This window comes from Bison bison, unplaced genomic scaffold, assembly GCF_000754665.1.
Source record: "Bison bison bison isolate TAMUID 2011002044 unplaced genomic scaffold, Bison_UMD1.0 scf7180017864373, whole genome shotgun sequence".
In the NCBI taxonomy this organism is placed as follows: domain Eukaryota; kingdom Metazoa; phylum Chordata; class Mammalia; order Artiodactyla; family Bovidae; genus Bison; species Bison bison.
In genome coordinates this window covers 6,209,440-6,223,472 of record NW_011494945.1, presented here as the reverse complement: position 1 = coordinate 6,223,472, position 14,033 = coordinate 6,209,440, and the positions used below count along the sequence as shown (strand labels likewise).

Below are 14,033 nucleotides of genomic sequence, written 5' to 3'. Positions count from 1 at the left end.
TGAGAAACCTATATGCAGGTCAGGAAGCAACAGTTAGAACTTGACATGGAACAACAGACTGGTTCCAAATAGGAAAAGGAGTACGTCAAGGCTGTATATTGTCACCCTGCTTATTTAACTTCTATGCAGAGTACATCATGAGAAATGCTGGACTGGAAGAAACCCAAGCTGGAATCAAGATTGCTGGGAGAAATATCAATAACCTCAGATATGCAGATGACACTACCCTTATGGCAGAAAGTGAAGAGGACCTAAAAAGCCTCTTGATGAAAGTGAAAGAGGAGAGTGAAAAGGTTGGCTTAATTAAAGCTCAACATTCAGAAAACTAAGATCATGGCATCTGGTCCCAACACTTCATGGGAAATAGATGGGGAAACAGTGGAAACAGTGTCAGACTTTATTTTTCTGGGCTCCAAAATCACTGCAGATGGTGACTGCAGCCATAAAATTAAAAGACGCTTACTCCTTGGAAGGAAAGTTATGACCAACCTAGATAGCATATTCAAAAGCAGAGACATTACTTTGCCAACAAAGGTCCACATGATTTTTCCAATGGTCATGTATGGATGTGAGAGTTGGACTATGAAGAAAGCTGAGTGCCGAAGAATTGATGCTTTTGAACTGTGGTGTTGGAGAAGACTCTTGAGAGTCCCTTGGACTGCAAGGAGATCCAACCAGTCCATCCTAAAGGAGACCAGCCCTGGGTGTTCATTGGAAGGACTGATGCTAAAGCTGAAACTCCAGTACTTTGGCCACCTCATGTGAAGAGTTGACTCATTGGAAAAGACTCTGATGCTGGGAGGGATTGGGGGCAGGAGGAGAAGGGGACAACAGAGGATGAGATGGCTGGATGGCATCTCTGACTCGATGGACATGAGTCTAGTGAACTCCGGGAGTTGGTGATGCACAGGGAGGCCTGTCGTGCTGCGATTCATGGTTCACAAAGAGTTGGACGTGACTGAGCAACTGAACCGAACTGAGGGAGAGCACGTGTATGGTGACTGGCAGAGTATCATGCGCCTTCATTAGTGGCCATTATTATTGTGCATCATCACATACTTATGGAATGCATCTTCTCATTATCATTTTCACTATCATTCTGATGACCATGATGATGATAAAATATATTAAAGTAAATCTCAAGAGATCCTTCTCAAGGCAGTTGGCCTTGTGGGAGCCACAAAGAGGATCCTGCCAAAGTGGCTTAACAACTTGGTATCTTCATTAACTTCAACTTTAGAAACAAACAGAATGTATGCTTTCTGTTTATCTTCATTCATTCTTTGAACAAACTTTTAAAAAGCATCTACTAATAGTGTATGCTAGGCACTGTTCTCTAACTTGAAGATGTAACAGTGAATGAAATAGATAAAAATCTGTGCACTCATGGAACTTACATTCTACTGAAAAGAAATAGAAAGTTAACAATAAGTATTAATAGTATGTCCTGTGGTGAAAAGTGCTAGAAAGAAAAATAAAGCTCGGTAAGGGGACAGGAGAGCAGCCCAGAAAGGGGAGAGGAGAGGTATATGGAGAGGAAGGTGGGAGTTTTTGAACAGGGTGGTCAGGTAATTCCCTCCTGAGATAAGCTCTTAGCAAAAACCAGAAACAGGTCAGGGGGTGATGCAGGGGATATGCAGAGGAATAGCTGGGTGTACATAGCTCTGGCAAAAGAAACAATGAAAGACCTCAGGGCATACATATGCTTGGTATACTTCAGGAACAGCAAGGAGCCCTATGTGTGGAGCAGAATTAGCAAGAGGGAGAGGTCAGATGATGAGATGGGGTCGAGGGAAGAAGAAGACTTTGTAGGGCCTCTTGGTCCCAGCGAGCAAGCAGTAGTGCTTGGAAGCATCCTAAGGCACAACACCAAACCACAGTCAGTTCCTGTACTCCAAAATGCTACCCAAAGCCCTCTGAGAATCTGACATCTGAAGGAGGAGGGTGCTTACGGAGCTTAGCGGTTCAAAATACCATGTCCTTGAATCCTCAACATATCCTGTAATATTATAATTATCCCCATTTTGTGATTAGGAAACTGACTGAGAGATGACAAGTTCCTTATCCAACATGGTGCAACTTATACATGTCAGTTTGGAGCTGAATATATTAACCAGAATTTTTTTTCCAAACTCCTTAAACAGCATTGCTTTGTTATCTGAAAACATGAACTGAGACCAACGCACTTTTTGGAAATTTTACTTCAAATAAATAAATATCATGGTCCACTTTCCCCAAATCCTGGTCTGGCTCACAGGGGTGAGAGGAGGTCTAGCTAAAAACAAAATGGAAACCCGCATCTGGAAGATCAGTGACTACAGTGAACTAAGTATCAGGAGACACGGATATGGGCCCTCTTGAGGATTATCTTATACTAACAAAAAATCAAAAACAGTCTAAATGTTCACCAACGGGAAACTACTTCAATTGGCACAGCAATATGATGAAAAACTAGGCAGATCCTAAACATTTTCTATGTCAATATACATAACCACATAAAATTTTTAGGGGCTTCCTTGTTGGCTCAGATGCAGGAGACCTGGGTTCAACCCCTGGGCTGGAAAGATCCCCTGGGGGAGGGCATAGCCACCCATTCCAGTATTCTTCCTGGAAAATCCACATGGACAGAGGCACCGGGCAGGCTACAGTCCATGGGGTTGCAGAGTCAGACACGACTGAGCAACTAAGCACAGCATAGCACAATTTTTCATTATATTGCTATGCTGATTTAATTAATTTCCCATTGGTGAACATTTAGACTGTCTTTCATTTTTTGTTAGTATAAGACAATCCTCAAGAGGGCCCATAAAAATTCGATATATTTATGTGTACTGACATGGGCTTTCCCAATGGCTCAGGGGTAATGCAGGAGACTTGGGTTTGATCCCTGGGTTGGGAAGACACCTAACAGGAGGAAATGGCAACCCACTCCAGTATTCTTGCCTGAAAAATCCCATGGACAGAGGAGCCTGGTAGGCTACAGTCCAAAGGGTTGCACAGAGCCAGACATGGCTGAGTAACTGAACACGTGTGTGCATGCACACACACACACACATATACTGACATATTTATGTGTACTGACGTGGGCTTTCCCAATGGCTCAAGGGTAATGTAGGAGACTTGGGTTTGATCCCTATGTTGGGAAGACACCTAAGAGGAGGAAATGGCAACCCACTCTGGTATTCTTGCCTGAAAATTCCCATGGACAGAGGAGCCTGGTAGGCTACAGTCCAAAGGGCTGCACAGAGCCAGACATGACTGAACGACTGAGCGTGTGTGCACACGCACACACACTGACATATGACCAGGCTTTCCAGGTGGCGCTAGTGGTAAAGAACCCGCCTGCCAATGCAGGAGATGGAAGAGACACGGGTTCAATCCCTGGGTTGGGAAGATCCTCTGGAGCAGGGCATGGCAGCCCATTCCAGTATTCTTGCCTGGAGAATCCTGTGGACAGAGGAGTCTGGCAGGCTACAGTCCATAGGGTCGCAAAAAGGCAGACACGATTGAAGTGACTTAGCACACGCCATAAACATTAAGTAGAAAAACAACTGGATTAGAAACAGTACTGGTGATATCTCATTTTGGAGAAGCTGATTTACATACAAGAGCTGATTTATATACAAGATACTTGGATTAAATCTATATTTTTCTCCTCATCAGCCTGAGAATGTTCCAGATTATAGAAAAATAATGAAACATTATTAATTTAAGCCTTTGCATATTTCATCAAGTTCAAGAAAATCTCCTTCCACACTAAACCAATTATTTTTAAATTGCTGCCTGATTGCTCCCTATGGGATATCTCCTAAAAGGCCTCTCAAATTGAATTTTGTGTTGCTAATCAAGGTACCTCCTTTGTGTAAAGCCAAAGGATTGACCTGGAAAAAAAGCAAAGATGGAGACCAAAATGCTTTTGATCTTATTTCAGTTGTAACAGTGTAATATCTTTGGTGAGAAATAAGCTGTTTTTCATTTATTCTGTTTTCAAATTCCTACCTTTAGTATGTTTCTCAAAAGCACTGTATTTTCTATATACTTTTAGGTGAGCATTTAAAATTATCTTTTGGTTAAAAAAATGTTACCCATCCTACTTTCTTATATCACTTTTTAATCTGGAATATTCCTAGTAACACACTTTAGATTTATTTTAATAATGATGGAATTTTTAAAAAGAGTCTGAATATCAATTCATCATTTGACCATCCTTTAAATATATCTATATAACATATAATGTTAAATATATTCTAATTCTATATGAATTTCAAAGAGGCAGATAAACAGAAGTTTGGATATTCGGATTTGATGTTGCAACTAAGTTGTACTTAAGGTTTCAACTTAAATAGTTTTAAAAAACTCACCTCCTCCTTGTACCCAGCCATTCCTTACCACTCGATGGAAAATGGAACCTGTGTAATGTAGCTTGATGCCACTTTGAGAAAACCCTGCTTTTCCTGTGCACAAGATCTGAAAATTTTTACATGTTTTGGGACATGTATCAGAATATAGCTAAAAATAAAGATAAAAGTTTTCAAAGATTAAACATTCTGATAGAGAGTCTCACTCTCCCCAACTTATTAAAAAACAACCACCAAAATCCTCTTACCTCAAAAATCAATCTTCCAATTGGATAAAGATCAATAGAAATGTCCAAGAACACAAAATTATGCTATTAAAATTAAAGAGAAGAAGGCAATGCAGGTCAATGTTTTGGAAGAAAGTTTTAGAAGTGACCAAAAATATAACATCATAATGTTTTCCGTGTTAAGATGACTGACAGCATTAACATAGATGATGTAACAGCAAAATTAAATGGATGACTTTAAAAAGTTTGTTTCATTTTATTATACTACAATTTTATAACATAAGTAACATGCTTTTTAAAAGCTTTCAGTAGTAAGTCACATTAACCTATCACACAAGACTGAGAACACATGGCCTAGATAGCAACCACATCACAGACTGGGTGTGGAAAGGGACACTGATCAGTCCCTTTGGGAAAAAGAGCAGACTGGGAAGCCTTTTCTTTCCTGAGTAATTCTGGAAAAAGATCCACATGAGCCCATAGATTTGGTTACTGTGTGTTCTGGATTTTGAAAGACTGCACAGATTAGCTAAGCAGAGCCAGGCCACAGTCTCTCTGAGTGGAAAAATAAGACCACTGTATGCATAGGTACTATGCCAGGGGTAGGGAAGAGAGGACGCTGTACCTTTTAGTTCTCTCTTTTATGACCTCATACTCCCAGACGCCCCAAGCTCTTATTTTCAATTGACATCCTTTCTGGTAGAGGCAGCTAACATTTGTGAGCCCTTGTCTAGCCCTACAAAGAGGCACCCAAAATGAAAACACTGTTCTCCATCACAGTGGCATTCATTTTGGTAGCAAACCACATCTAATAGAATACACTGCAACTCTTAGGCACCATTCTCCTACATAAAAATGCTGCCTGATTTAACAAGTACATAATTTGTCCTGCCTTATTAAGAATCTAGGAGGCATAAATGAAATCACTTTTAAATGTATCACTATCATTATTTTATGTTGCTCTAAGCTCTTTTTTTTTCGGAGAAGGCAATGGCAACCCACTCCAGTACTCTTGTCTGGAAAATCCCATGGGCAGAGGAGCCTGGTGGGCTGCAGTCCATGGGGTTGCGAAGAGGTGGACATGACTGAGCAACTTCACTTTCACTTTTCACTTTTATGCATTGGAGAAGGAAATGGCAACCCACTCCAGTGTTCTTGCCTGGAGAATCCCAGGGACGGGGGAGCCTGGTGGGCTGCCATCTATGGGGTCGCACAGAATCGGACACAACTGCAGGAACTTAGCAGCAGCAGCAGCAAGCTCTTTTTTAAATTAAAGACTAAGATAGTATTATAATACCTGGTATCCAGGAATGAAGTATTTATATCCATGCTATTAATAATTATGATTATGTTTGTGCCTCTCTGCTTCTATATTACAAGTTCTTAATCATAAAAGAATATTATAACTTTAAGAGGCATAATATCGTAAATTTCACAGGTTTAGGAGGAAAAAGAGGACATATTGGAAGTTATGATTGACTTCTAAAATGTGTGAGTCCATTCAGGCATTATTAAATTTCCCTGGGCATCAATATATTATCTTTATGTGGTTGTCAAGAGTAGATAATTTTAGAAATCCTAATGAAAACAGAACAAGTGACTTGTAACACAAGGTAATGTCACCTATCAGCCAAACCTAATTATCTACTCTATCATTTCAAACCAGAAGTAAACAAGTCTCCCTGGGTTTAACTCAGCATGAAAAATCTAGCCTCTGGGCAAAAAATCCAAGGGTTTTCTCTAGAATCTGGGTCCTCTTTCCTCAGTCACTAATTAATTCAGGCTGCCATTATTTCTAGCCCGCACTACTCCAGCAGCTTTCCAAATGGCCACCCTGCCATCAAGCTTTCCCTACTCCATGTTTTCCTGCTCTGTGGCCTCAGCCCTAAACTTTTTTCTAAAACACCAAAGAAGGTTATGTCATACTTCTGATGAAAAGTTCTGTTGGCCTGCTTTCTTCTAGATAAAATCTAACTCCCTGGTTAGAGTGGACAGTAAGTTCAACCTTTGCTTAGTGGATCTGGTTTGGGGGTTTTTCTGTTTTTTGTTTTTATAAAACAAAAAAATAGGAAAAGAAAGCAGCTTTCCTATTTGGGAAACTCCTGCACCAGCCTCTGCAGAACATTCTTTCTTTCCCCACCATTTGAGAGCCAGGGTGTAGGCACATAACCTGGGCTTGACTGGTCAGGTGCTTCTGCCTGGGGCCTTCGGCCTCTGGGGAGCCACACAGACCCAAGGAGAACAGAGAAGTTATGCTCAGTGAAGGCGACAGGGAGACCCAAGGGCCAGTAGGCACCCATGGCAGCATCCTGGGTGCACTTGCCTGGGGTGTGACTCTGGCCATGTTTTCCTGCTGCCAGGTCTCCCTTGGTTCCTGCCTGCTTTCCAAAGCTGGTCTCCAACTTTTTTGTCAGTTGTGGATTTACCAACATCCCTCAGTACATACTTTTTCTCCTTAAGTTAATCAGAACAGCTTGGTACTGTTGGCACCAAGAATCCCGACTGATGCTCTCATTTTCCCAGCCTCCTTCCTGCTCATTCAGGCCTCCTTCCTGTCCTCTGCCGTCCCCAGAGCACACCATGTACTTTGAGACTCTTGGCCCTTTGGGAATGAACTGCTATGAATGTTAAATTCCTCTCCACGCCTTAGAGTTTAGAGCATTTTGCAAGTATACTGTTTATTCAACAAAATATTCACTGAGCACCTCCTATGTTTCAAGTTCTGTTCAAGGCAGTGGCTGAATAAGGGTGAACAAGAGCCAAGGTCTTTGCCATTGCATGGCTCAGATCCTAGCTTTAGGTAGGCACAGGCCACCATGGGCATGCCATGATTTTCAGCATGTGGTAGCTGTTGCTGCAACAAGGTTCCTGAGCAAAACTGCATTCATTTACCAGCCTCACAGAGGTTGCCCATTCCACCCTGATGTCTGTCTCTTGCTCTCTGGACCTCAAGCTTCATGACTGTCGTCTACCATCGGAAATCCCAGGGCCATCACTCGTCTGCTCCTCCTGCCGCCTATGCGTCACCTTTCTTCTCAGACTTGCCAGTCTCTCCATGCAGGAGCTCTCACTTAGGCGTTACAACATACTAATCAAAATATTTCATGCTCAAAGTGAGTAAAGGATAGGTTCGACTTTGTCTGAGGGAGGAGGTCTTAATGTTTTTAAATAGATGCGAATTAACGCACATAAGCTTCTCGTGGAGAGTCAAAATGTTTGAATAGGGATGCTCTTCTGCCTGTGCCATCTACCTGCTGTGAGATAGGCTGGCTTTACACACCACCAAGCCAAACCCCATCAGTTGTTTGCAACTAGAGATCACAAGTTCATTGAGAACTTAACCTAGTCCTCTACTCTTTTATATTCCCTTTTCTAGGTTTATCAGTAATTAGTGCTTAATATAAATGCTCAAAGATTTCACTATTTTCCTTTTTAAAAAAATTAGTGTAACTTGCCTTGGTGTCTCTTAAGAATTTGGCAGAATAATCCACAGTAAGTGCTTCGTAAAGTGCAGGAGGCTTAAAATCAACTATATCCCACACTTTGTGGGCCCATTTCTGTAGATCAAGTGCATCACCCAGGAGCTTATCATTAATAAAACACATCACATAGGAAGAATATTCCCAGACTTCATTCTTAAGTTCCTGTAAAGGAAAAGGCCCCCCCCCCCCAAAAAAAAATTAATGGGACATGGGGATGGGGAGTGAACCTTGCTAAACCCACAAGCCAGAGCTTCGATCAATCCCAGGACTGAACCTTTAAAAAAATGTAATTTTTGCCATCTTTCAGAATTTTGCTCTCAAAGGGAATTTAAGAACATTTCAAAATTCTGAAGGTGCTGAAATCAATAACCTAAAAGTAATCCTTAAAATGGTACAATCTTAGAAAATAGATGGTAATCTGGTAATAAAAGTCAGTGTGCACAGCATACTTGTTATATATGAATATAAAAACAAAAATGCAGTCCTCTAGCTTCATTTCTTCAGCACATTTTACTGTACGCATACTTGGTTAGGGGTCCTAAATAAGACCTGGTTTTCAATGCCAAGGATGGAAAAGAGTGCTTTTTGATGGAGGGAAGTCAGACCAGGTGAGGAAATGCCTCCTGAGGGCCAGCAGGGTTTCTGGGACACACGAGGGCCATGAGGAAGGGAACTCACCTTCTTTAACACTTTTAAGTCCTAAACCCTTCAAAATTAAGTGTGTAAGTGTTTTCATCCACACAACAGTGACAGCCAGTGTGCTAAACCTCAGTGTGTGGACGCTGAGTAACGTCACCTCGGAGGAGATCTGGTTTATTAGTACCCAGTGCCAGTCCTGGCAAAACCATGTATCATCTGGGACAGCTGTTCTCCAGTTTTAGTGGGCAGTCAGAATCATAGATTCCTGAGCCCCACCCCAAGTTTCTGATTATGGGATGGGGACTGGGACTGCATTTTTTTTTTTACCACCAGCATCTCATGAGATGCTTCCAATTTGCCTTGATTCATGGACCTAACATTCCTATGCAATATTGCTCTTTACAGCATCAAACCTTGCTTCTATCACCAGTCCCATCCACAACTGGGTGTTGTTTTTGCTTTGGCTCCATCCCTTCATTCTTTCTGGAGTTATTTCTCCACTGATCACCAGTAGCATATATTGGGCACCTACCAACCTGGGGATGGGGAGTTCATCTTTCAGTGTCCTATCTTTTTGCCTTTTCATACTGTTCATGGGGTTCTCAAGGCAAGAATACTGGTAATGGTTTGGCCTTCCCTTCTCCAGTGGACCACATTCTGTCAGGCTATGGTTTTTCCAATGGTCATGTATGGATGTGAGAGTTGGACCATAAAGAAAGCTGAGAGCCAAAGAATTGATGCTTTTGAACTGTGGTGTTGGAGGAGTCTTGAGAGTCCCTTGGATTGCAAGGAGATCCAACCAGTCCATCCTAAAGGAGTCAGTCCTGGGTGTTCATTGGAAGGACTGATGTTGAAGCTGAAACTCCAATACTTTGGCCACCTGATGCGAAGAGCTGACTCATTTGAAAAGACCCTGATGCTGGGAAAGATTGAGGGCAGGAGGAGAAGGGGATGACAGAGGATGAGATGGTTGGATGGCATCATCAACTCAATGGACATGGGTTTGGGCGGTCTCTGGGAGTTGGTCATGGACAGGGACGCCTGGCATGCCATGATTCATGGGGTCACAAAGAGTCAGACACGACTGAGTGACTGAATTGAACTTAACACGAGATGCTGTTGCTGCTGGTCTGGAGACTGCACTTGAAGAAATGCCAGTTTGGGGAATGGTGTGCCTTTAGCTGCCCACATGCTCCATTCCCGGTTCCTGTCTCAGGAGGAGCTCACTTCCAGTTCCTCGCTTGTTCATGCTGAACTGTCAGTCACTGAGATAGCCCCTGGGTCAGTACTCCCTGGAATGTTGACATTTATCAGGGGTCTCACATTTTACAGGACACAAAACTTGTGTGGAAAAAGAGAGGTGAAGTTTTAACTGTGGATATTTCAGTTAGCCTGGTAGGAGAAATGCAGGAACAGATAGACTTTATTGGGAAGTTGAAGGTTATTACATGCTTTGTCCGGATGTCTTCTACATGTAAGGAGCCCTCACCACCTTCCTCAAGATAGCGGGCTGGACCCGATGGTTTCCAGGGCTTTCCAGCACTAAGATGTATGATGCTCCCTTTTTTGGAGGTGGGGGAAAGGCCTTCCTGAAGGTTCAGAAGCCATCCCTCAGAGTTGGCGTTACATTCTGCTGAAGCATAAGGCCACCTCAGACTAGCCTCATATGTGCTAAGAAGCACTACGTATAACGTAAGACAGTGCTCTTTTTAAAAAACTATTTATGTGTTTGGCTGTGCTGCATCTCAGTTGCAGCACACGGGACCTTTTAGTTGTGGCATGCAGCATCTTTAGTTGTGGCATGCAAACTCTTAGTTGCAGCACGTGGGGATCTAGTTCCCTGATCAGGAATCAAACCCAGGACCCCTGCACTGGCAGTTCAAAGTCTTAGCCACTGGACCTCCAGGGAAGTCCCATGACAGTGCTTTCGTAGGAGAACAAAAGACTGAAGAGGAAGAAGAGGTTAAGGTGGCAAGTATCCAGGAGGTGAGGGTCGGGTGGAGGTGGAGAAAAGAAAGACAGGAGTTAAAGGGTATGTGGGAAGAAGCAGCAGTAATGACCTAGGAAGCCTCATTCAGCCCCCGTGGGAAAAGCAGAAGAGAACACAAAACATCTCAACGTCAGCAACCCAGACTGACGGGTCAGAAACTGCAGAAGGGAACCCACGCCAGTCTTCCCAGTATGGTGGGAATATGGGAGACAGTGGGTGCAAACCTCGAAGCATGAAATCATGGCTCTCTTGTAGGTGGAGAATATGGTATGATAGGCATTTTAGGAAGTTTGATGATAAAAATTAAGAAAACCATTGTTTTACATTAGAGTGCCCAACTATCTGGGTTTGCCTCAGACCATCCCAGCTTAAATCAACCCTGTATATTCATTGGAAGGACTGATACTGAAGCTGAAGCCCCAATACTTTGACCACCTGATGCAGAGAGCCAACTCATTGGAAAAGACCCTGATTCTGGGAAACATTGAGGGCAGAAAGGAGAAGGGGACAACAGAGGATGAGATGGTTGGATGGCATCACCAGCTCAATGGACCAAATGAACTCTAGGAGATAGTGAAGGAGAGGGAAGCCTGGCAGGCTATAGTCCAGGGGGTTCACAGAGTCAGACATGCCTTAACAACTGAATAACAACAACAATCCCAGCTTTAGCAATGAAATTTGTGCATCCCAGGAAACCCCTCCAATCCAGGCAAACCAGGACCATTGGTCACCATAGCTGTTGTAATTATTAGAGTTAATATTTATAGAAGTCATTAGAATAGAGCCTGGCATATAATAAGCACCATAGGCTAAGTGTTTGTTATATTTCTATTTGAATTCCAATGAAAATGTACTGTGGCTGTGAAAATGGTATGAGACTTAAATGGTATTCTTAACTTTATCTTGCACTATTCATGTGACTGGGGAGACAGTGATCTGGTAAAGCAGCCCAGTCTGCATGACAATCATAGGACATCCTCGTGCAGTCAAACACAGGACAATCAAAACTGCTCTGATCAGGAGAAATGCGATCTCATCAGCCAGTGAGAGATGGGGTGGGGCAGGGAAACCAGGACTGGGGCGCTCTACAGGACTGGGCCAGGAGATGTATCCATTCCAGTCTGCCCCCAAACACGAGTTGTAACAGAGCCAGGATGCCACCTTAGAATCCTTCATATCGCACGTTCCAGGCAGCACTACCAGTTAAATAGGGTTGGCATTCAAGAGGAAACCAGTCTGCCATCTCTGGATAATCTCTGCCAGCCTTAGACCTGGGGTCCTCAAGGGGTACTGTTATCAGGAACAGTGCAGAGAAGGAAGCTCCCATTTGGACATGGTTATCCTGTGGGAAGCTGATGCCTGCCCTCAGAGCTCCCCTGGAACCCCACATGCTCTCCTGCTGTTTCTGTGCTGGACACCACTGAAACCTTCCAGAATTCGGGCCTAAAAGAGTGCCAAGCCATAGTAACCTGAGTGCCAGGGTGTCACAGGAAGTAGGACTAAGTGATATGCAGGGAAAGAGGGGTAGTCATCAGCAAGAGTAAATAGCAGCATTGACAGTGTCAAACTTACCTTTATTGCTTGCCTTCCAAAAGAAAATCCTGGAAGTGTTTTACTTTTTCTTAATATCAGCTTGGTAAAATGACTGAAATAATTTAGGAAAAGTGCATAATTTAGAGAAATAAAATCTATTTGTATGAAAATCACTGCTTTCGTTTTTCCAAAGCAATGCATAGGTAAATAATTCAGGCAAAACTTTGCTCATTTCCCATACCCCAAATATCCTTTACCCTTTTTTTCTCTTGTAGATATTGATGCCATGCAAATTCTTGAACAGGAATTATTACTGGATCTTCAAAATTGGATGGATAATTACTCTTCAGACTCTAGGTTTCAAAACAGAATATTATTTTAGAGTACATTCTCTTTTAAAGTAGAAATCACTCCCCCTGATTTTTATGGAGTCTTCAGGAAGTTTTACATGGTGTACACCCAAGTCACAAAGTCTGGCTTAGATGCCCCCTGCCAGCTCCCAGAGGGCCCTATGCTTACCTCTATTGAGTCCCTCCCCAGGCCACACTTATTTGTCTGTCATCTGAAGAGAATAAGCCCCTCGAGGGCAAAGACTACGTCTTAGTTTCCCACTGGCCTCAATATTTGGTACATAGTAGACCATCCACACATAGCAACTGCATAAACAAGTGAACAAATGAGTTTATGCCAACAGTTTTGTGATCGGCCATGTTCTTTTAGGACCAGTTTTTCCCTAAATTAACTCTTACTACATCTCAGTGGAGCCATGATTACTTTTAACTAAAAAAAAAAAAATTTATTACTTTAATTCACTGACATGGAGAATAACCAAAAGATATGGTTGTGGTTATAGCCCCTGGGGAAAAGAGAAGTAAATATTAAATATGTTTTGGTCTAGATATTGAGCATGTATTGACTTAATGTATTTTGTTTTGTCTGTATGTATCAGAGAAAATTCTTTCTGGTTAACAATACCTGTTTAAAAAAAAAGTTTTTTTAAATGTTAATGCTCCTTTTAATGCTATAGTTTGTCTTCTTCTAAAGCAAGAGAAGGCAGTTGAGGTAGCACTCTTCTGAGCAGGTCTGAGGAGTAAATGAACCAACAGGGAAAAGTGTCAGCTGGCTGCTTCTGTCATGGTCTAAGGGGACACTGGCTTAGCACACTTCCTCAAGGGCGGATAGTCCAAGGGGGAGAAAGCCAGGACATGAGCGTACCCTGCCTTGGGACCAGGGGTAGCAGAAGAGGGCAACAGCAATCTGGCCATTGCCTTCCTAGACCACTGTGCCCAACCAACAGCTGATGTGTCCTTTTCCCTCAAATCTAGTGTCTGGGCTCTGAGGCAGTCATACAAGATGACTGCTGTTTCTCACTCAGGGACCACCTGGTATAACTAATAAGCCCAAGAGTTTTCAAATTAAGCGTACTTAATCATACTTTCTTCATAATTTGTTCCAGAATGGACTATATTATGTAATGCTACACTTTATAAATCTAAATATTTCAGTTAATTAGGTATCGGAGATTGCCTGCAAGTGATCATGTTGGAAACATATTCAAGGATCCTTTATTAACACAGAACTAACTGAATTTACATTGATATATTTTCATTGAAATATATATATATTTCAATATATATATATTACAGTAAGCAAAAGCTTAAGAAAGTGAAAAACAACATTATTAATAAAATAAAGACATTGTTTTCTTGACTTAGTGTTCTCTCTGACAGGGATGGGCAAGCTGAACAGGAGGCAAAATCTGGACCACTGCCTGTTTTTCTAAGACCTGAGAACTAAGAATAAT

General features: G+C 42.3%; 1 protein-coding gene across 1 annotated transcript in view; it reads right to left on the bottom strand.

Annotated features, from left to right (window-relative positions):
• PPIL6 (peptidylprolyl isomerase (cyclophilin)-like 6) overlaps positions 1–14,033 on the bottom strand; it is a 36,627-nt gene that overhangs the window by 20,884 nt on the left and 1,710 nt on the right. Inside the window, exons 2-5 of the mRNA XM_010856627.1 lie at positions 12,487–12,582; positions 8,041–8,229; positions 4,607–4,669; positions 4,362–4,509 (exon numbers count right to left, since the gene is read on the bottom strand). Of these exons, the coding sequence (XP_010854929.1) occupies positions 4,362–4,509; positions 4,607–4,669; positions 8,041–8,229; positions 12,487–12,582 (496 nt within the window). The remainder of the gene's footprint in view (positions 1–4,361; positions 4,510–4,606; positions 4,670–8,040; positions 8,230–12,486; positions 12,583–14,033) is intronic.